This window comes from Pseudophryne corroboree, chromosome 11 (assembly GCF_028390025.1).
Source record: "Pseudophryne corroboree isolate aPseCor3 chromosome 11, aPseCor3.hap2, whole genome shotgun sequence".
NCBI classification, from domain to species: Eukaryota; Metazoa; Chordata; class Amphibia; order Anura; family Myobatrachidae; genus Pseudophryne; species Pseudophryne corroboree.
The window spans coordinates 225418998-225442760 of NC_086454.1; the positions used below are offsets into that span (position 1 = coordinate 225418998).

Sequence of the window (23763 nt, forward strand, 5' to 3'; positions counted from 1 at the left end):
GAAAAAGGGTGTTTTCACACCCTTTTCACATTATTTTAGTATCACATGAATGTATTACAGGTTGAGTATTCCATATCCATATATTCCGAGACACGGAATATTCCGAAATATGGAATTTTTTGAGTGAGACAGAGATAGTGAAACATTTGTTTTCTGATTGCTCAATGCACACAAACTTTGTTTAATACACAAAGTTATTAAAAATATTGTATTAAATGATTTTCAGACTGTGTGTATAAGGTGTGTTTGCTGTGACCTCCGGTAACAGTAAAGTTTTGTCCCTACCTGGTGAGTGTGAGCTGTGGTGGGAATGGGATGTCGCGGCGCACGTGGGGGGGTTCATCGAAACAAGGAGGGGTGTGCTGGCGGTGATGGTAGCATTGACAGTGTCAGGCAGCGGCGCACATGCAGCACATAATTGGGGTATTTTTTGTGAAAAATACACCAATTAGGCTGCGGAGTGGCATCGCAGGGTCACAACTATTTTGTAAATTCTGTCCCCGCATGCGATTATGGATACATCCATATGATGTAATCAATAACCACATTGCGAATTGGGTTGATTTTATCACATCACATCTGCATCCTCAGATGCTGATGGTGATAAATCGGCCCGATAGTAACATGAATGGTTATTCCTTTACCAACTTTGAGAGTGTTGGCTGATTTATCAAGGATATCTTACACAAGACAGCACTTAAGCTATTTTGATAGTATTTTATATGGCGTTTATTGTGGGCTGTTGGGTTATGCTGATTTGTTCACATTAGTTGTGGCAGTTGTGTGATAAATAGAGTTTATCAATGTTAAAGGTTATACCATTACCGGTGGCATTGCCCCAATGCATTTCACTTCAGTGGTCCCATCTATTAGCTTGTGTAGCTTAATGCTTCATATCTGAGCTGTCGGTGCTCCAAGATGTGTCTACTCCACAATAACATTATTAAACTTAAAGTTGACCAGGGTAGTTGTAGCAAGGCAGATTATGATAAAATGACTTTTTGAAACTGAGAATAACCTATTCTACTTCTGTTTGACTATGCACATTGAATTGCTGTTTGATTGATTTAATGCACCTGTTAGCAATGAATGTGACTGACATTCTCAACACACTAATTAGAAAGGAATTTTATTTGAATGAACTTACTGACCATAGAGTTATGGGAAGTTTTAATATTTCAATTATTGAATTCTATGTGTATGTAGATGGAGAAACATCAATCTCAATGTAAATTGTCTGTTCGCAGGTTATAGTCTGTTTCTTGTTGCTGCCCATGAGTTTGGACATGCTCTTGGACTTGAGCATTCTGATGATCCAGGTGCCTTAATGGCTCCTATTTACACATACATCAAGAACTTTCGACTCTCACAAGATGATGTCAGTGGTATTCAGGAACTTTACGGTAAGTTTGATCCTGGAACCTTCAAGAGTCCAAGACTAATAATTCCACAATCAAGAACCATTTTTAATTTTCATGACATTATTTTCTTTGGACCTTCATCTGATGTCATTAGCCAAAGCCAGACACACTTTATTATTATTACATATTCTATGACCAGATAGCATAAATTGCCCTAAAGTTGTATAATCTATATTAAAGCATTCAAGTACTGTATAGCAACATTATATTTGGTATTTTGATTATAATATCTATTTATAAATATACTTTACTTGATTTCTGGCAGACAGGTAATGTTTGATAAAATAAGAATTTCCCATTGATTATCCTGTTGATTCCCACTGAACTTCAGTCTTGATTATGAATTGATTATCGTAACAAATTCTTGAGCAAAGTGCTTTTGACAGAACTTCTAGTTTGGATAGTTCTAAATTTTAAAGTAATTTACTGTACCTAGCTTGAAATGATAAAATTCATGCACTGAAAGTTTATTTGCCAAGAGGGGCATTTGCTGAATTGCGTATGTGCTTAACTTAAAATAGGTTGTAGGATCGCAACTTTTCCCCGATGTCTTTTACAATTATTTTGCGTCCAACTGTGAATGAGGCCCTATGTGTCTCTGGTTCTTCAAGTCAAAGCAGAAGAAGAGTTATTATGTGCAGTATTTCAAAATCAGTTATTTTGATTGGTGGCAGCAATACTGTTGACTCTACTTATGTACAAGTATGAAAACATTCTATCTCTACATAGGACGTGCTCATAACTCGGCCTTAGAGAAAACTGTTACATGTGACCGGAGTAGCCTCCTGTGAGCAATCTTGGTGTTTTTCGTTATTCTAATAAAACTCCCTCTGTGCTGTTTTGATGAGCGTCTACTTCCCAGAAATGCCTAAGATCTGAATGAGTAGCTCTTCCTAAAAACATTGTGGAGCAGATGAATCATCCAAAGTTCCTGAGGAGCAATGAAATTGTGGTATTGGATTGATTAAAATTTGCTTATGTAGCAGAGCACATAGAGAGCAATGACTTACAAATGATCTGCTATGAGTTTCATCATTTGAGGTTGCGTCTAGCCTGTCAAATTTCATGTTATGGAGCAACGCACACTATACACTTTGTTTAAATATATTAAACCTCTTTTTATCTGTACTCTATCAAGATGGTTTTATATGGAAGGGAGGATTTCACAAACCCTGGCTTCAGAAGCCAACTCCTGCCTTAATGACGCCCATTAAATACCTTGGGACATATGACAATTGTGCGGTAACAGTGAATGATGTGGCAACATACTGTAGGAGGTCTGCTGCTGCAACCCTTACCTCCCTGCATTGCCTTACAGAACATGTTGATCACCCAACATATTCATGGGATCTAGTACTGAATTCATAACATCAGCTAAACTGTTTACTTAATAAACAAATAGTTTATCTTTCTAGGGGGTTGGGTACCGGATGTCGGCAGTCAGAATACCGACCCTGGCATCCAGACTACCATAATCCTGACAGGGGCATGTAAGTAAAGTAACCCTAACCCTTCCCACAGCCTAACCCTAACCCTCCCCCCACAGCCTAACCCTAACATTGCCCCCACAGCCTTATCATAAACCCCCCCCACACACACACACACACACACACACACACACACACACACACACACACACACACACACAGCCTAACCCTAACAGGCATACTTATATTTGGGATTCTGGCATCAGCATTCTGATAGGTGTTGGGATTCCAGTCCTGGTCTCCAAAACGCCATACAGTGGGTCTGGATGCCAACTACATCCCTTTCCAGAATATCTATGAGAAGTTCTTTACAAAGATGTGAGTTTTAGTAGCATTTTTAACATTTGCAAATTGCATGTAAACAGGGTTCACACCAGAAACCATATTTGTACAGTTGGGTGGTCTTCTAAGCCGGCGGTCGGGCTCCCGGCGCCGGGATGCTGGTCGCCGGGAGCCCGACCGCCGGCCAGCCGTAGAGAACCCCAGTTGGGTGGTCTTCTGTATGCCGGCGGTCGGGCTCCCGGCGCTCAGTATACCGGCGCCGGGAGCCCGACAGCCGGCATACCGACACTTATTTTCCCTCGTGGGGGTCCACGACCCCCATAGAGGGAGAATAAAATAGTGTGGTGCGCGTAGCGCGCCACCGTGCCCGTAGCGTGGCGCATGGGGGCTCATTTGCGCTCGCCACGCTGTCGGTAAGCCGGCGGTCGGGCTCCCGGCGCCGGGATGCTGGTCGCCGGGAGCCCGTAGCGTGGCGAGCGCAGCGAGCCCGCATGGGGGCTCATTTGCGCTCGCCACGCTGTCGGTAAGCCGGCGGTCGGGCTCCCGGCGCCGGGATGCTGGTCGCCGGGAGCCCGACCGCCGGCCAGCCGTAGTGAACCCGTACAGTTATCATGCCCACTGACATTTGTACTTGTATTGTGTTATGTTGTACTGCTGTACTGCATGTTTTTTCGGAATGGTTCTTGTGCCATGTTTTGCTCTTGTCCCATTCAAAGACATTGTAAAGACTACAATAAAACAATGCATCTAAAATCCATTAGGTACATGGCCACACAGACACACTACCCACTAAAGGAAGAGAAAGGTTGAATATTAAATCATGTACAGTATTTCACTTTTTGTACAAGGATTCACCTATTTTGCCAATATTTATTACAAAGTCTATGTGGTCGAAAGTTTGTTCCAAAACTGGTTAATAAATGTAATCAGTGGGCTGTCTATTGAAGATATTTCCTCATAATATTTAGTCAGTGTGCGTCTGACCATTGGAAAAGTAATTATTCTATCAAAACCAGTTCTGTCAGAAAAGTAGAAAGCACAAATTTAGATGTATTTAGATAAATGTGGTATGTTTTGTCGACATTCAGAATGCCAACACCGGAGTCTGCATGGTCTTACCGCTGACATGATCATCATGTAATCATTGTGTGTGTGTCGACAGTTGGCGTGTTGACATTGTATTTTTCTGGTGTTAGATTCCTAACCCTAACTGCAGTCTAACTGTAAAACTAACCCTTTACCATTGACACTGTGATGTCGACATTCACACTGTTGACATAATGACCATATTGATGTTGCCAATATCGACATTGTAGATGTCAACATGCTCATTGTTGACATTGACATAATGGCTACATACTGTACTATCTAGAGAGCCGTCTCAGTTGTCAACTTTACAGGTGCATAGTATTAGCTATTGTTCCAGCAAAAAGCATGAAATTTCCAAAGCAATCCCAGATATGGTGCTTCCTGCAACCAACGAGGGTCAGTTATAGAGTGTTTAGGAAGAAACTAATTTTAGGACTGTCTTCTATTTACACATATTAAATGGGCTCAGGGCTTACATTTGGTTTGCAGTAATCAATTGAAAGCAGGGTCGGATTGGCCCACAGGGGTGCTGGGGAAACCCCCGGTGGGCCCCACTGCCTGTGGTCCCCCCCCCCTCCTTCCTGCATGGATCAGGTTCCAGATTGTCTAACTGAATTATACATTATGTATATGTTACATTATACTGCACCTTTCTACAAAGCATTGCTGTTATTAGTCTGGTACAATATCATGCATGCACTAGCTGTATTTACTATACATATCTATCAAGGGGCCCAGACCATGTACTAATGGTTAGCCAAGCCTTTAAGCATGGGCCCCTACCACTGAATTTCCTCGGTGGGCCCTTCATGCCCAGTCCTACACTGATTGAAAGTCTCCTTTGACAACTGAACTTTCCTTACTTTTTCTAGGAGAGGGATCTGAAAGTAAACCTGGGCCCGGACCTGGACCAGGACCAGGACCATCTCCGACTCTAGGCCCTGTCACTCCAGAGCTGTGCACGAAAGACATTGTGTTTGATGGGATAACACAAATAAGAGGGGAGATATTCTTCTTTAAAGATCGGTAAGGAACATCTGAGTTAAAAGTTTTTACTACAACTATCTTGTCTTCTTTCTGTGCAGTTCAAATAAGGAAATATCTGGTATGATTCGGATCCGCAGGCAAATTGGCCAAAATACATGCTTTATTTGCCCACACTGTCCCTATACATCCTCTTTTGAGAGCAGCCACCAGAAAAGTAGCTGGTCCTCCCACATCCTGCCGACTTCCTAGTGAAATGGCCTGGATGGGGAACATAATGACATGAATCATGGGTCCAATTTGGGGTTGGTGGGGTCATTATGATGCAATTCTATGAAAATGGCATAATTTTGACCCTACCCTCTCTTGATAGACATCACAGCATTACGACATTAGGGATGGGGCCTAATAATGCAAAATGTCTGACCCCACCCCATCAGCAGTCAATAATGAGGGCAGAATATTAATATTGGCAAGTATGCCTCTGTATATGTCACAACTTAGTCCATGGTAAGCTTATGCTAATTTCAACCATTCAGTGGATGCCCAGTGACACCCATTTAGCAAGAAGTGGAGATCTGTCTGACTTCTGTGTGACTCTGAATAGCTCCTGTCTGCTTTTTTATCTTTGGTCATCTCCTGTTTAGAATTCATGCCAGGCCCCAGGAGACTCTGCTAGCATCAGGAGTGTTTTATGCGTCGTTTTACCTGGACACACCGGGAGACTGATCTTATTAATTTGTTATGCGGCACTTATATATCTGTGTGACTGAATCTTTGAATCTGTATATGAAGTACCTCAATATACCAATTGCAGCTTTTTTTTCCAATACAAGTACCGTTGTGCTCTGCATACAGACTCAGCCACACACAATATACAAGTCTTGCACAAGTATTCTGGTGCTTCCTAGTCAAGTCACGTTGCGACTAAGATGCATTTTCAGCACCCGATGCTAGCAGTGTTGCATGGGATCTGGCGGCTTACTTGCACCAGGCATCTCGCACTGCGTGGAGTATTGAGACTAGATGTATGAGGATACATCTGTATGTCCAAGTGTTCTTAAACTTCCCCGTCACTGTGTCTACCTAATCCTTTATTCCAACCCCTACGAGGGGTGATTGATAAGTACCAGTGTTAGGCAAGAAAAAAAACTTTTATTGGGAAAATTTTGATTTATTTTTCAACATAGTCCCCTTTTAGAATCAGAATCAGAATCACTTTTATTGCCAAGTATATCAGTACCGAATACAGAGTACACAAGGAATTTGTTTCTGATAACCACTGCTCTCAGATAACACAAAAGGACAACACAATAGGATGGCAACGACATAACGCAGCATAACACAACACAGAGAAGGGAATAATGGCGGTGCTTGAGTAGCATCTTCCGTGTAAGGTTGTGGAATGGTCTAGGCAATAGTCAAGTTCAACATGATAGTTGCCTGGGGAGAGAAGCTGTTCCTATGTCTGGCAGTCCTCACTAGCCTCAAACTGTACCGCCTGCCAGACTGCAGCCGTCGGAGCAGGCCATAGGTGGGGTGGGAGCGGTCATTGATGATCCTTTCCGCCCGCTTCGTGACCCTAGCCCAATAGATGTCTTCAATTGCTGGGAGATTCGTCCCTACGATTTTACCAGCAACTTTAACAATTCGTTGTAGTCTGATCTACAACGAATTGTTAAAGTTGCTGGTAAAATCGTTTAGCTCGATACACTTGGCCCAACAATATTCCAACTTTTTCAAGTCCTCCAAAAAATAGGGCTTGTCGAACTCTGCGAAATAGGCTTCAGTTTCGGTGATGACCTCCTCGTTCGATGTAAATCTCTTTCCGCTGAGCAATTTTATCATGTTTGGAAACAGGAAGAAGTCGCAGGGGGCCAAATCTGGAGAATACGGTGGATGCGGCAGCAATGCATAGCCCAATTCCACCAATTTTGCTGTGGCGACGTGGGACGAGTGTGCCAGCGCATTATCATGGTGGAACAGCACTTTTTTCTTCGCCAAGTGGGCCGTTTTCTCTTCAATGCGTCGTCGACTCTGCCCAATAATTGAGCATAATACTGCCCTGTGATTATTCTTCCCTTTTCTAAATAGTCGATGAAGATTATGCCTTTCAAATCCCAGAAAACGGTGGCCATGTCCTTTGCGGCCAATGGAACCATCTTCGCCTTCTTTGATGCACGTTCGCCGGGTGAAGTACACTGTTTTGACTGTTCCTTCATTTCTGGCATGTAGTAATGGATCCATGTTTCATCAACAGTTATGAAATGGTGCAGAAACTCCTTCGGATTGCACTTAAACAGGTCCAAACACTGTTGTCCACAGTGAGCAAACGTGGCACCCATCTTGCCGATAGCTTTATCATGCCCAAATGTTCATGTAGGATATTCTGCACACGTACAAATGAGATGCCTACAATCTCAACAATCTCTCTGATCTTCACTCGACGGTCTGCCAATACGATATCATGGATTTTGTTGACCATTACATCCGCAGTCACCTCAATTGGGTGACATGGACGCTCTTCATCGAGGACGGATGTATGACCACGCTTGAATTCATTGAACCAATATCTGTTGGTTGTCATCGAAAGTGAAAGGTCCCCATAAACGGCTTCCAACTTTTCTTTAATTTCCTCACACGTCTTTCCATCCAAACCAAGAATCTAATCACCGATCGGTACTGCACTTTTTCCATAGTTAGAAAAAACTCAAACTTGCTCACTTCCAACAGCTACCAAAACAAAAGTACACAATGAATTTATCTGAAATTCTGACAGTCGTTGTTTGACAGATGATACTAAGCGATGATAGTTGATGGTTGATGTCAGTGGCACCATCTGTCTTCAAACTAGAGATAAGCAGGTTCGGATTTAACACTAGAATTAATGCCAGTTTGGTTTTATATGGATTTTTACTATTGGCTATCCAAAACACGTGACATCCGTGAGCCAATAAGATGCCGTTTTGAGAACCAAGTAAATCCGAGTAAAATCAAACCCGCTCATCTCTACATCAGACACGGGTACTTATCAATATCTAACCCCATAGTCTCCTCCACCTCCTCCTCATCTACTTTCCCCTCATTGGTCTGCCTTCCTCCCTTCTGCTTCCCTTCTCCCTCTCCTGTTACCCCACTTTCATTCACTTCTCCTCCACCATGGTCCTACTACCCAACTAAGCCCTGCTCCCTGCCTCCTCTCCCTGTTACCTCACCTTACCTCCATTCTTATCACACTAAACTCACACCCTGCCCACCCCCTTTATCCCTGCTCTCCAAATTAATCTCATGTCAATGCTACAGCAACCCTGATAATCTCCTTCATATCTCTCCAAAAGCTCTCTCCCTCTCTCCTGTGGCCTCTGGAATGCTAGATCTGTCTGTGGTTAACCCCACTCACAACCTTTTTATTTCCAACTCCCTGAAATCTTGTAGCCATGATTGAAACCCGGATTTTCCCCTCTGACACCACTTCTCCTGCTGCTCTTTCCTCTGGCAGCCTCAAAAACTCATGCAAAACCTGTTCATCTTCGAGTAGCTGTAATTTACCGCTTCCTGGTTCTCCTCCAAATTCCTTGACAACTGCTTTCTGGCTCCCTCACTTCCTCTCTTCAGATCTTCTCTCCATTATCTTAGGTGGCTTCAACATCAAACATTATATCTCCACAAAATCCCCTGCCTCTAAGATCCTTAACCTCATGGTCACTCTCAGTGCCCCTCCTCATCCTCTTATGTGAGTGGCCACTTACTGATCTGATCTTCACTCACCGTTCTGATATTTCTAATTACTCCATTTCCCCATTCCCCTTCTCTGACCATCACCTGTTCTCTTTTAACGTATCCCTCTCTGCTTCTCCAACTCTGCCTCCTAAGGCTACCATCACTAAGTGTAACACTGAGGCCATCAACACCAGTACCCAATGCCCTGAACAAGCCACTTCCTTATATAGTGCCTCTCTTACTTCTGTACTGTTCACTATCACAGGTCAACCCCTTAAACCTAGCATCCTAAATTCCCCAGATATCTGCAAAATTGTTCACAAATCGCAGAGCAACAGTAAGGGAAATCACACTCTAGTGCAGACTTCCTCCATTTCAAATTTCTGCTGTCATCCTACAGTGCTTCCCTTTCCTATTCTAGACAGTCGTATTTCAAGAACCTCATCTCCTCCCACTCCTCAAATCCCGGCATTTCTTCGCCACTTACAACTCCCTCCTCTGCCCATTCTGCTTCAACTCCCCTCTTTGCTCCCTGTCCTTCACATTGCCACCTATTTCACATCCGAAATTTACTCCATACAGCATGCCAGGACATCAAATCCCACCTTGCTTTCAGCACCCTGCCCCCTTCTTTCCAATACCACTCCTCCCCATCCATCTTACTGATAATGCTAATTTATACTTAGGAATGAAAGCTATACCTTAAACACACCTAAAATACACTTTACCCTGGAGCCGCTGCGGCCGCTGTACTTAATACACACTCTACGTACTTTGTACGCTATTAGCGTACAAAGTCCCGTGCTGTGTACGGACTTAGCGTATAAACGCCGTGCTGACGGTACAAAGTACTCACAGCGCGTACACACCCAGAGATACACTTTAAACCTTTTGCAGCAATGCAGTGTGATGCTATTACACTTTAAACCTTATGCAGCAATGCAGTGTGATGCTATTACACTTTAAACCTTAGCAGGGAAAGAAATACACGACACCAGTCTGTAGTTAAACCACTGGGTTCCGACACCACAGCGTATTATTGCTGAAAGGGGGTTACAATACAAACAATACAATACAATATAACAGAGTAAATGGCTACATTCAATGTTACATACGTGAGTGGATTTGCTTGCGCTACCCGGTCTGGTCCTCCGTCATCTGATAGATAATGTTGTGAGTCTTGTGTCTGACCAGGCCTGCAGTAGGCTCTCTTTATACAATTCTTCCAAAAAGCAATACAATAGATACTGTAATCTCTTTGTCCATTGGACACAGGAATGCACATTTACAGTACAGGAGAAGTCATAGGTCGGTTTGAATAGGTAGGCGATGTCTATTTTCACTGCTCTTGTGGGTGGTCTCCTCTGGATTCCCGCTGCATACATAATGTACAGTAAATACAGTTTATATCTATATTCTGCTTCTGCACATAACTATCCGCAGGAACATGCGATATTTCTCAAACCAACACCGGAATGTTACCCTTAAAATACCCTTCAGCTGGATACCAAACACCACCTTGTTCTGTCCCCTCCTATTCTGTAAAGGTGAATCCCTTTGTTCTGAAACAATTTAAACTGTTGTTATTTTCTGATGTGGTGCAGGGAGGCTATGTGTACATTGTGCACTATTTGGATTAAATATGTAATGTGTTTTGATAGCTTTCCATGCGTTCAGAAACTCTACCATAATTACCCATACCACGCGCTAATGCAAATTGCGAATATGCGCACGCACAGCAGAGCAAGTACGCGCACGGAGGCCATCTGTGTGTAGTTTGTACATGATGTGTGTACTGCAATATTTTTCGACTTTGACATTACCAACTCCGACTTCTTTTTTCCCTTTTTCTGGAGATGAAGTCATGACCCTCATCCAGTTTCCCCTCACTTCCACCTCTGGACTTGACCATTTCCCTTCCCACCTCCTCTGCTACCTCTCTCCTTCTGCTTGTTCCCATCTTGCCTGCCTCCTCAATTTCTCCTTATCATCAGTCACTGTCACCCCTGCATTCAAGCATGCCCCTGTCTCCCCATTCTTAAAAAAAACTACCCTTGATCCTAACACTCTCTCCAACTCCTGGAGCGTATTGTCTACAACTGTCTTACCACCTGTCTTTCCCCACACTCCTTGCTTGATCCTTTTCAGTCTGGCTTCCATTCTCTCCACTGAAACTGCCTTCATGAATGTCAGCAATGACCTTCTTGCTGCCAAATCCAAGGGCTACTACTCTCTGCTTATTCTCTTCTACCTCTTTCCTGCTTTTAATACGGTGTACTTCCACCCTCTCTACTGCAAATCCTTCTCTCTGCTCTGTTTTGGAGTTATCTTTGAAGTCTCCCTATCCTTCAAACCACACATTCAGTACCTTTTGCAGTCCTGCCATTTCCATCTCCAGAACATTTCCAGGATCAGAACCTTTCTCACTCTAAATGCTACTAAGACCCTAACCCATTTACTGGTCATCTCCAGATTAAACTACTGTAATTTCCTATTACTGCCTCTCTGGACTCAAATCAATGCTGCTGCCCAGAGCATGTTCTTTTCCAAATGTACTATATCCGTCTCCTCCCCTCTTTTGCAAGCCCTTCACTGGCTCCCCTTCCACTTTAAAATTCTATTTAACCTTCCTCACACTCACTTGCAAAGCCCTGACCCATTTCTCTTCCATTTACATTTCTGACCTTATCTCCCTTCACACTCCTGCCCTTCCTCTTCACTGCACAAATGCATGCCGCCTCTCCCACCTCCAAGATTTTGCATGTGCTGCTTCCTGTCTATAGAATTTTCTACCTCTATACAAAACTTCACATGGGCTCTGAAGACTCATTTGAGTATCAAACCAACCGCGATGACTGGCCACCCTCCTACCATGGCCACCTCCAGCTGCTTGCACCATGCTGCACCCCCCCCCCCTCCACTATTCACGTACACCCAGTAAGTGACGTAAGGTAAGATTATTGGAAGACTGGAAGAGCAGGCACCGCATGGTGAGTGACGGGGACACAGGCAGCAGGGCAGATGACACACACATATACATACAAACACACACGCACACACACACACACACACACACACACACACTCTTTCTCTCTCTGGGCTTTACCTGGCGCAATGTGTATAATGGGCTACCTGGTGCAGTGTGTATAAGGGGCTACCTAGTGCAATGTGTATAATGGGCTATCTGGTGCAATGTGTATAAGTGGCTACCTGGCGCAGTGAGTATAAGGGGCTGCCTGGTGCAGTGTGTATAAGGGGCTACCTGGTGCAGTGTGTATAGTAACATAGTAACTAAGGTTGAAAAAAGACAATTGTCCATCGAGTTCAACCTATTTGTGGTCTCCTATGCAATCTTATTATAGAACTAGTTATTTTTATGTTAGGACTAGTTATATTAACTATAATGCGCACCATAACCCTGAATAACTTTATCCAATAGGAATTTATCTAACCCATTCTTAAAGGTGTTGACTGAGTCCGTTGTTACTACTCTCTCAGGCAGGGAATTCCAAACATGTATTGTCTTTACTGTGAAAAAACCTTTTCGCCTCAATGTGCGGAAACTCCTCTCCTCTAACCTCAGCGAGTGACCACGTGTCCTCTGTGCTGATCTTATAGAAAACAGGTCTCTCTCTCGAGCTCTGTGTATTGACCCCTTATATATTTGTAGATTTTGATCATGTCCACTCTTAGTCTCCTCTTTTCCAATGTAAACATGCCTAGCCTTGCAAGCCTTTCCTCGTATTCCAGCGTCTCCATGCCCTTGATTAGTTTGGTCGCCCGCATCTGAACCTTTTCTAGCTCCAGGATATCCTTTTTGTAATATGGTGCCCAAAATTACATACAGTATTCAAGATGTGGCCTCACTAGTGATTTATATAATGGGAGTATAATTCTCTTGTCCCTTGCATCAATTCCCTGTTTTATGCATGCTAATATCTTATTAGCCTTATTTGCTGCACTCCTACTTTGGGTATTGCTGCTTAATTTGTTATCTATGTGAACTCCTAAGTCTTTTTCCAGTACAGAATCCCCTAGTATCACCCCATTTAGTATGTAGGTGTAATTTCTGGTCTTGCCCCCACAGTGCATTACCTAACACTTGTCTGTGTTGAATCTCAATCTCCATTTCGCTGCTCATGCTTCCAGTTTAATTAAATTGTTCTGAAGAGACTCAGCATCCCCCTCCGTATTTATAACCTTACACAATTTGGGATCGTCTGCGAAAATTGACACCATGCTCTCTAGACCTACTGTTAGGTCGTTGATGAAAATGTTGAACAAAAGTGGTCCAAGTACAGACCTTTGTGGCACACCACTTAGTACTTTAGTCCAACTTGAAAATGATCCATTGACCACAATGTGCTGCTCCCTATTATCTAACCAATTACTGACCCAAGTGCATATTGTGCTCCCTAGCCCTATTTCTTGTAGCTTATAGATAAGATGCATGTGTGGTACAGTGTCGAAAGCTTTGGCAAAGTCTAAAAAGATTACATCCACCTGCTTACCCTGATCATGGTTCGCACTCACTGTTTCATAAAAGCCAAGTAAGTTGGTTTGACATGATCTGTCCTTCACAAATCCATGTTGGTTCCTTTTAATTACCTTATTTGCTTCAAGGAACTTTTGAATACCGTCCCTTAGAATACCTTCCAATACTTTCCCCACTATAGATGTAAGACTAACAGGTCTATAATTACCTGGTTCAGCTTTGCTCCCCTTTTTTTTATCATCAATAGTTTTTATTGAATTTTCGTGTTGCAAAACAGGGGTACAGAAGGAAGAAAGAAGGGGGGGGGAGTAGGTACATAAATACATGAGACAACGCAATGGCAAACATGTACAGACAGTTCAAAGTCAATCAAACATCAGAGAAGTACATCAAAGAAATTTGCAGTGAACCTAATATGAGAAATAGTAATACAGGGAGAAGAAAAACAAAAATAAAGGAGAGGCGGCAATGGGCATATTATAAATACAACACTAAGGAGAAGGTCATCCCAGGCTTAGGAGGGGGGGAGGGGGCCTCATCAGCCGAAAGGGCTGGAGGGTGCATGTCTAGGGGAGGGGGACGTAGTATCAGTGTAGCACCCTCACCCTCCGTGATAAACAGATGCCAGGGCATCCAACGCACAAGGGGAGATTTAGCGGTGAAGGAGTATGTGATGTGCTCAGTCTCCATCAAGAAATGCAGCTGTATTTTGTGTAACACCTTCAATAGGGGAGGCGGTGTGGGCTGCTTCCAGTTTTGGGCTAAAGCCGCACGTGCAGAGAGACAGATGTGTCCTAAGACATAGTGTAAATGTGCACCCACGGATCGAGGGTATACATTCAATAAAGCTATAAGGGGGGGAGGGGGACAAATCAAGATTCAAAACTTTGTTGATGAGCCCAAATACCTCCACCCAGTACAATTGAATATGGGAACATGTCCAAAAAATATGGAAGAGGTGGCCTATCTCTCCGCACAGACGCCAACAAAACTTCGAACATGCAGGCCAAATCGTATGCAACCTTTCAGGTGTGAGGTATAATCTATGAAGTAGCTTGACATGCATTTCGGAGTGATTCAGGCATTTAGCCATAGTAAAAGATGACATAAAAATGTGCTGCCATTGAGAATCATGGAGAGCACAGCCACATCCGCCTCCCACCTGATTTGGGCTCTAGATTTAGAAACGGGGATCAGTGACAGTAATGTTCTATACCAGAAGGAAATCTTCCCCTTTGAAGTAGCACTAGAAAATCGGCCTATGGCGTGCAGAATACCAGGGGGTGGTGGGGTGGGGGTAAGGTGGAGGCTAGTCCACCAGTGCTGGATTTGATAATATCGAAGCTTCTCAGAGTCAGGCAAAGAGAAGCATCCCTGAATATCAGAAAAGGAGGCGAGCACAGACCCATTAAACACATCTCCCAGGACCGCCATCCCCCTGGACCGCCAGCCCGCCAGATTAAGGTTAGGGACTATGGCGGCCACCGTACTTAGTGATATCAAAAACATATTATGATACGAGGGGGATATGGCCGCAGTCAATTTGTCCCAAACCTGAAGCGTGGCTCAGGTAGAGGGAAGGAGGTTTAAGCTCTGTGGGCGAAGGGGTTTGGCAGCCAAAAGAGATCTTTCAGGGGAAAGCGGGGGCAGGTCGCCTCCTCCAGACACGTCCACCCCGGACATATATCTCTGCAGAATTCTTTAATCTGGGCCAAGAGTCAGGCCTCCTAGTACAATGGTAAATTAGGCATATCCAGGCCACCGGCTCTCCTCGGTAGAGACATCCTTGCGCGGGCAAGTTTAGGCAGGCGCGAAGACCATATATAATTGGTGACCATATATAATTGTAATGCAAAAGTAATTGTGGTGCATACAGATTGGGCAACAAAATTTATTGCTTCATTTCAAAAAACAACAATAAAATTTAATACATCATATAAATATCACCACCGGCCGGTAATTTAAACACTTTAAAAACATAAAATATGCTCTTTTTTGTCTGGTCAATATGAATAAATTAAACAAAAACTCATCCAGCAATATCCTCTATGGTGTATACTTTGACTGCTTTCCTAAATCAGTCCACTTAGATAATGTAGCAGTTCTTCAGGATATTTAGAAACACTTGTATCGCTGTAGAGATAATGTAACAATGTGGCAAAGTAGCACACTGCACGCTGATCCTTCCAACCAGCAGAATCGCTGGTAGCTGTATATAAAAGATTTCAATCAGAACAGCGTGCCAATGTCCGTTCAGTGATTTGAATCCGGTAAAAGTTTTAAAGCTTAATTCTTTACAATGTCTGGCCAGACAAAATATGAATGCTCACCGCTCTCTTCCAGCATTAGAATCTCCGTGGCTTCCTCCCGGCTGCTGGTGCTTAAAACCCTTTCAAGCAGTCATATCTGGAGGAGGTCATCCGTGTAGATCCAATAAAAATTGCTGGCGGTGGGCAGTATAATGGTCAGTGGTATAAGGTAAAAGTGTATGAGTCCTTAACACGTTTCCCCGCCTCCCTCCGGGAGGCCGCTGAACCCGGAGGGAGGTGGGGAAATGTGTTAAGGACTCATACACTTTTACCTTATACCACTGACCATTATACTGCCCACCGCCAGCAATATTTATTGGATCTACACGGATGACCTCCTCCAGAGATGACTGCTTGAAAGGGTTTTAAGCACCAGCAGCCGGGAGGAAGCCACGGAGATTCTAATGCTGGAAGAGAGCGGTGAGCATTCATATTTTGTCTGGCCAGACATTGTAAAGAATTAAGCTTTAAAACTATTACCGGATTCAAATCACTGAACGGACATTGGCACGCTGTTCTGATTGAAATCTTTTATATACAGCTACCAGCGATTCTGCTGGTTGGAAGGATCAGCGTGCAGTGTGCTACTTTGCCACATTGTTACATTATCTCTACAGCGATACAAGTGTTTCTAAATATCCTGAAGAACTGCTACATTATCTAAGTGGACTGATTTAGGAAAGCAGTCAAAGTATACACCATAGAGGATATTGCTGGATGAGTTTTTGTTTAATTTATTTATATTGACCAGACAAAAAAGAGCATATTTTATGTTTTTAAAGTGTTTAAATTACCGGCAGGTGGTGATATTTATATGATGTATTAAATTTTATTGTTGTTTTTTGAAATGAAGCAATAAATTTTGTTGCCCAATCTGTATGCGCCACAATTACTTTTGCATTACGATTTTTTTCTTCTGATAAGGTTGAGTAGCCTTATTTGTTGGCTGCATCTAGATTGGTGTGTATCGAGCGCTTGGCTATATTTCTTGTTGCCATATATAATTGGCCTTATCTAGATATTTCTTGGGGAAAATAAAAGGGATAGTTCGGAACAGGAACATTAATTTAGGGAGCAACGACATCTTAAAAGCGGGCAGACGCCCCAACCAAGAAACTTCATAATTGAGCCATGATTTGGTGAACAGCTGAAGGGAGGACAACAGAGAAGGAAGATTAACCTCAAAAACAGAAGAGGTAGATGGGGGGATGGAGATACCTAGATATCGTATCGAAAATGTTTGCCAGTTGTATGGGTACTTAGCGCGTAATAGGGGCAAGGAGTGTGTGAGATTAATGGGCAAAGCATCGGTCTTAAAGGCGTTTAATTTATAATAGGATGCTGCAGAGTACATATCTAAGATATTGTGCAAATGGGGAAGTGTAGTGCAAGGGTCCGTTACAAATAAAGGAACATTGTCCGCGAACAAACATAATTTGTGTAGCGAGGCGCCTAATCGCAATCCAGGCAACTGCGGGTCCGCTCGAAGCCTAGCTGCCAGTGACTCAATGGCCAGTACAAAAATGAGAGGGCAGCCCTGGCGGGTGCCATTGTACATTGGAAAAGAACGAGATAAAAAACCATTACTGAAGACCCGGGCCGACGGGGAGCTATACAGAGCTAATATCGAAGAGAGGATGCGATTGCGCAGGCCAAATTTTAGTAGAACTTCTCGCATATAAGACCAGTTTAAATGATCAAAGGCCTTCTCTGCGTCCAAAGATAGCAGAAGGAGACCATGCTTAGGGGCTAGGGAATCGACAAGGTTAAAAACCCTGCGTGTATTATCAGACGCTTGTCTTCCCGGGATAAAGCCAACCTGGTCCGAATGTATCAGGGAGGGGAGGAGGGCATTCAATCGAGAAGCTATTAATTTAGCATATATTTTAAAGTCCCCATTCAGTAACGCAATGGGACGGTAATTTTGACAAAAAGTCACATCTTTGCCCGGTATAGGGATCGTGACAATACGCGCCTCGAGCATCTCCTCAGGGAGGATGCTTTGAGAGGTATTGTCGTTGTAAACTGCCACCAGAGAGGGAGCTAGGAGGTCTTGGAGCGAAACATAAAAGTAATTAATAAAGCCATCGGGGCCCGGCGCCTTACCTCGAGGAAGCGACTTGATCACTTGAAGGGTTTCCGATAAGGACCATGGGGCATTCAATAATGCTAATTGATCGTCTGAAATAGTTGGGAGGTTAATATCAGCTAAGAAGGAGTTGATAGAGGAGGGGGTAGGCTGGGGAATAGAAGGATCAGTCGAGAGGTTATAAAGTTGGGAGTAGAAGTTGGCAAACTGATTCGCTATCTCCCTTGGATTAGAAATTTTGGTGCCTGTGGGGGATACAATGAGCTTGATTCTATTCCGAGCCTGCTGAGCCCTAAGCTTATGGGCAAGCATTTTCCCCGGCCTGTTCCCTGCCAGATAAAACTTCTGACGCTTTCTATTTAGTGAGGCCTGGGTGCACGCCATAAGTAATTTCTGGAGTTGGGACCTAATGTCGGCTAACTGCTTCTGTAGGGTTTTCGTAGGTCTAGATTGATTTTTGTCCTCTAAGTCCTTCAGCTTGAGCTCCAAATTGGCCTGGCGTTGTAGGTTAAGTTTCTTAAGCTGCGCTCCTGCCTGAATCGCTGCCCACCGGGTGACGGCCTTAAGTGCGCACCAAAAGTTCAGGGTGGACGTGTCCGAGGAGGAATTAAATTCCATATAGGACGAGATATTGTCAACTATAAATTTTTTTGAGACTGGGTTAAACAGCAAGTGAGGAGAGAGTCTCCAAGGGCGGGGGGGGGGGGGGGGGGGAGAGTGTTGACTAGCATCATCCCATTTAAGAGTCAGCGGGGCATGGTCTGACCAAGTTATAGGGAGAATATCCATGGATCTGGTAAACTGGAGGGTCCATTTGTCCGAAAACATAAAATCAATACGGGAGTAAGAGTTGTGGACGGGGGAATAATAAGTGTACTCCCGACCAGTAGGGTTTTGCACTCGCCAGACGTCATAGAGGTCAAATTCAGCTAAGAGGTTATGAAAGGCTAAGGAGGGGGCGTTGGGGGAGGTTAAAGAGGAAGGAGAGGGCCTAGGAGACCTGTCCAGTTTAGGGTCAAGGACTAAATTAAAATCCCCCGTGAACAGAAGGGAGCCCGTACGAATCTTCTGAATAGCTACACATAACTTACTGATAAAAGCAACTTTGTTTGAATTCGGGGCATATGCAGAGACCAGAGTAACCGGCTTATCGTTTAAAAGGCCGCTCAATATAAGATACCGGCCATTTTTATCAGCTATCTGAGAATGCAAAATAAAGGAGATGGAGTCCCTAAACAATATGGCCACACCGTTCCTCTTAAAAGGGCCATTAGCAAAATAACCTAGAGGGAATCTGCGATCTTTAAAAATAGGGGGTGCTACAGATGAAAAGTGTGTCTCCTGCAGCGTGACAATATCTGCTTTATGCCTAGCAAAATAACCCAAAGCCAGCCTTCGCTTATTAGGGGAGTTCAACCCCTTGACATTCATGGATAATACCTGAACCATCGGAGCAAACTAATGCACGTTGTGGGAGGCGAAAGACCTTGACACATACAGAGGTAGAATTGTGTCAAACAACGAATACCTACATCATAAAATAGGGGGTGGGGGGTGGGAGGAAGGGTGAAGGGAGGGGAGAGGAACGGAACAAACCAAAACGACCCAGTACATCGGGTTGGCATAACTACTGCAAGGAAAGCAAAAAAATGCAGTAGTATATTACCAGAGGGGAACATGTGGCCTAGCGCCACCACCCATGAAACTGAATGGGAAAAATAAAAGTAAGCAGGAGCTAATATGCCTACCAACAATACAAATTAGAACAAAAGAAAAAACAGATGCATATAATCTGAGATATAAACATGGAGAGATGGGACACCATTAACACAACTGCAAGCAGGGCAACTCACGTGACCCCAACAAGGATAATGGCTGAGTCCATTCTGTGATAATGGTACCGGATATAGTCCAACGTGAAAACCACAGCTGAAGGTGTCAACATCAGGCGGTGACCCATTCCGATTGCAGGGCAGGCTGTTTCTTGGATCCAGGAGGCAGCGTGACAGAGATATCCCACTCCGCTAGTAGTTTGACTCCGGTCTCCAATAAAGTCACTGTGTAGAACTTATTTTCATACGAGATGACGAGCTTCACCGGAAAACCCCATCTATACGTGATGTCTTGGTCGCGAAGTGCCAAAGTGATAGGGAGGAATGCTCGTCATTTGGCCAAGGTCAGAGCAGAGAAGTCCGGAAATAGTTGTAATCCGCCAAGCACATCCGAGTCGGAGTCGCCCGCTTCCCTGGCCGCTTTCAGGATGCGTTCTTTGGTTGTGAAGAAATGCACCCTCATGAGCGTATCTCTCGGGAGCGAGGGAGCAACTGAGCGTGGCTTAGGTAGTCTATGAATCCTGTCTATAAGCAGCTCTTTAGGATCGGCTCTAGGCAGAATTTTCTGGAACAGCACGGTAGCGTAATTCTCCAACTCTGAATTCTGTACGGAGTCGGGGATGCCTCGGATCTTAATATTATTGCGCCAGGATCTGTCCTCTATATCTGCAATCTTGAGTTTAAACGCCTCAAGGTCACTTTGCTGCTGATCGTGGGCCGTTATGAGGTCATTATGAGATGAGACCAGTTCCTCTACTTTCCTCTCTAGATGGTCCGTACGGTCTCCTATAGCGTGCAGCTCCGTCTTAACCTCCCGAAGAGCGGCTGTGAGATCTTGAGTCAACTCAGATTTAAACGCTGAGAGGGCCTGATACAGAGTTTTGACCGTGAGAGGTGCATCAGAATCAGGGTCAAATCCCGGCATAGAGGCAGGGCTGCAGGGGGTATCTTGTGGGGAAACGGCAACCGAGGACTTCCGTAGAGAAGAGGCGGCAGGGGTCGTCTTCTGAGGCGGGAAAGATACTCTGGAAGGCAGCCCCCCTTTGACCTTTTTAGGAGGCATTCCAATGAGACGAGGTTCCGTAGGCAGAATGACGATGATAAAGAAGCTCAGGATCTCGCAGAATGTATGGCGGACAAGCGGTCTGGATTACATCAGAAGATCGGTATCACACAAGGCCAGGCAGGGGGTCATCTCCAGCCTGCGGTACCCAGATGGTAAGCTCCCAGCCGGGAGAGAGGGGTGAGAGGTCAGGCACACAGCCAGGGTCCAGCAGCACTGCACCTTAAATAAAATGAAACAGGACTGGACTGATAGGTCACACTTCCCTCTAGGCATTTCCCTGTTGCAGAATGCAGGGATCAGCAGGTAGGAGAGGAGTAGGTAAATGAAAATTGCCACCCAGGAGTGTAGGCAGGCTGGGAGGGGGGCAGCTCCAGGTTTCCACGCTGATATGGCACTTCCGGCGGGGGGAGGCCCAAATCTAGGCCACGGCTCCCGGTTCCGATATAGGCCGCGAATGGCCGGAGCTCCGAAGGAGGCAGCCAGCCACTCCACTCCACCTTAGGAGGGCGTCTAGGTGATCTGGGGTGCGGAGGAGAGCGTCCGGCGCTCACCGGAGCGGGACGGGGCAGCAGGAGAGGAAGTCGTGTAGAAGAAGATGGCCGCCGGGAGGAGAGGGGCAGACGCAGGCCCGCCGCAGCTGCGGCTCAGGAGGGCAGATAGAGGAGCCCTGATCTCACTACCGGTCTCGGAGCCTCAGCGCAGGTGATAGGCAGCGGGGGAACTTCGTCCGGGGCGGGAGGGAGCCACCACCGACCCCGGTCCGGCTCCAGCACGTCCCCGGAGCTCACGGCCGGGGAGGCGCCAAACTCAAGGCCCCGGTCTTAACAGGGGTGGTAGGCCTCAGTTGCCAAACGTCACGGGGGGCCACTTTGAAATCTTCCCTGAGACCCGCACGCCAAGCAGGGCTACAGGTGGGGTAGGTCAGGAGGAAAAAAGCCGTAGGGGACAGTTATTAAGCAGAAATCTGGCCTCAGGCAGCAGGAGCTCTGAAACTGCACGTCTGTTCAAAGCCAGGTTCAGGCCACGCCCCCCTTTGCTCCCTTTTTGAATATCATCACTACCTCCGCTATATGCCAGTCTTTGGGAACCATACCCAATTTAACAGAATCCATGAAGATCAAATATAGAGGTCTTGCTAGTTCAGCGTGCAACTCCATAAGAACTCTCGGATGAATTCCATCTGGACCAGGTGACTTATTAATCTTTAACTTTTTTAATCGGTCACAGACTACCTCCTCACATAAATAAGCATTTAGCAGTGGGACATTATCTTTGTTGAGATTTTGTGTTAGACTCAGCATTTGGTCCTCTCTGGTAAATACCGTTGAAAAAAACTTGTTTAGTTTGTTTGCTATGTCATTATAATTTTTGATTAAGACTCCCCTCTTGTCCTTTAAAGGGCCTATTTTCTCCTTCTTTAGTCTCTAGTCTTTAGTATAAGGGGTTACCTGATGCAGTGTGTATAAGGGGCTACCAGATGCAATGTATATAAAGGGCTACCTGACGCAATGTGTATAAGGGGCTACCTGGTGCAATGTGTATAAGGGGTAACCTGGTGCAATATGTGGCTGCCTGGCGCAGTGTTTATAAGGGGCTACCTGACACAATGTGTATAAGGGGCTACCTGGCTCAGTGTGTATAAGGGGCTACCTGGCGCAATGTGTATAACAGGCTCTACCTGGCACAATGTGTATAAGCGGCTCTACCTGGCATAACGTTTGTAAGGGGCTCTACCTGGCATAATGTGTGTAAGGGGCTCTACCTGGTGCAATGTGTATAAGGGGCTACCTGGTGCAAAGTGTATAAGGGGCAACATGGCGCTTTGTGTATAAGGGGCTACCTGGCACAGTGTGTATAAGGGGCTACCTGGTGCAATGTGTATAAGGGGCTACCTGGTGCAATGTGTATAATGGGCTATCTGGTGCAATGTGTATAAGGGGTTACCTGGTGCAATGTGTATAAGGGCTACCTGACACAAAGTGTGGCTACCTGGTGCAGTTTGTATAAAGGGCTACCTGGCACAATGTATATAAGGGGCTACCTGGTGCAGTGTGTATGAAGGGCTACCTGGCACAATGTGTATAACAGGCTCTACTTTGCACAATGTGTATAAGGGGCTCTACCTGGCACAATGTGAATAAGGTACTCTACCTAGTGCAATGTGTATAAGCATCTCTACCTGGTGTAATGTGTGTAAAGGGCTCTTCCTGATGCAATAAAGGGCTACCTGGCACAGTGTGTATAAGGGGTTACTTGGAACAGTGTGTAAAATGGGCTACCTGGTGCAATGTTTAAAAGGGGCTACTTAGAGCAATGTGTATAAGGCGCTACCTGGTGCAATGTGTATAAGGGGTTACCTGGCATAAAGTGTAAAAGAGGCTCTACCTGGTGTAACATGTATAAAAGGGTCTCTACCTGGTGTAATGTGTATTAAAGTGGCTCTACCTGGTACTACATGCATAAAAGGGGCCCTACCTGGCATAATGTGTATAAGAGGCTCTACCTGACATAACATGTATAAAAGGGTCTCTACCTGGTATAATGTGTATAAACCGGGCTCTACCTGGTGCTACGTGCATAAAAGGGGCTCTACCTGGCATAACATGTATAAGAGACTCTACCTGGTGTAACATGTATAAAGGAGGCTCTACCTGGCATAACGTGTATAAAATGGGCTCTACATGGTGTTACTTGCATAAAAGGGGCTCTACCTGGTGTAACATGTATAAAAGGGGCTCTACCTTGTGTAACGTGTATAAAAGGTGCTTAACCTGGCATTACGTGAATAAAAGGGTCTCTGCTTGGCATAATGTGTATAAGGGGCTCTTCCTGGTGTGTATAAGGGGTACTACTGTGTTGTGTAATGTGACTGACAGACACTACCTTGTGGTGTAATGTAAATTGGTACTATTCTGTTTGAATGGAGAAGGGGGGGGGGGGCTAAAGGGAACATTCACCCTTGGTGCCACAAGGTCTAAAACCAGCCCTG

The 23763-nt window shown here is 44.8% G+C and overlaps 1 protein-coding gene across 1 annotated transcript in view; it reads left to right on the top strand.

The window, feature by feature from the left end:
- Positions 1-23763, top strand: part of MMP2 (matrix metallopeptidase 2) — a 125041-nt gene that overhangs the window by 33943 nt on the left and 67335 nt on the right. Inside the window, exons 8-9 of the mRNA XM_063945283.1 lie at positions 1248-1403; positions 5152-5305. Coding sequence (XP_063801353.1) covers positions 1248-1403; positions 5152-5305 — 310 coding nt within the window. The remainder of the gene's footprint in view (positions 1-1247; positions 1404-5151; positions 5306-23763) is intronic.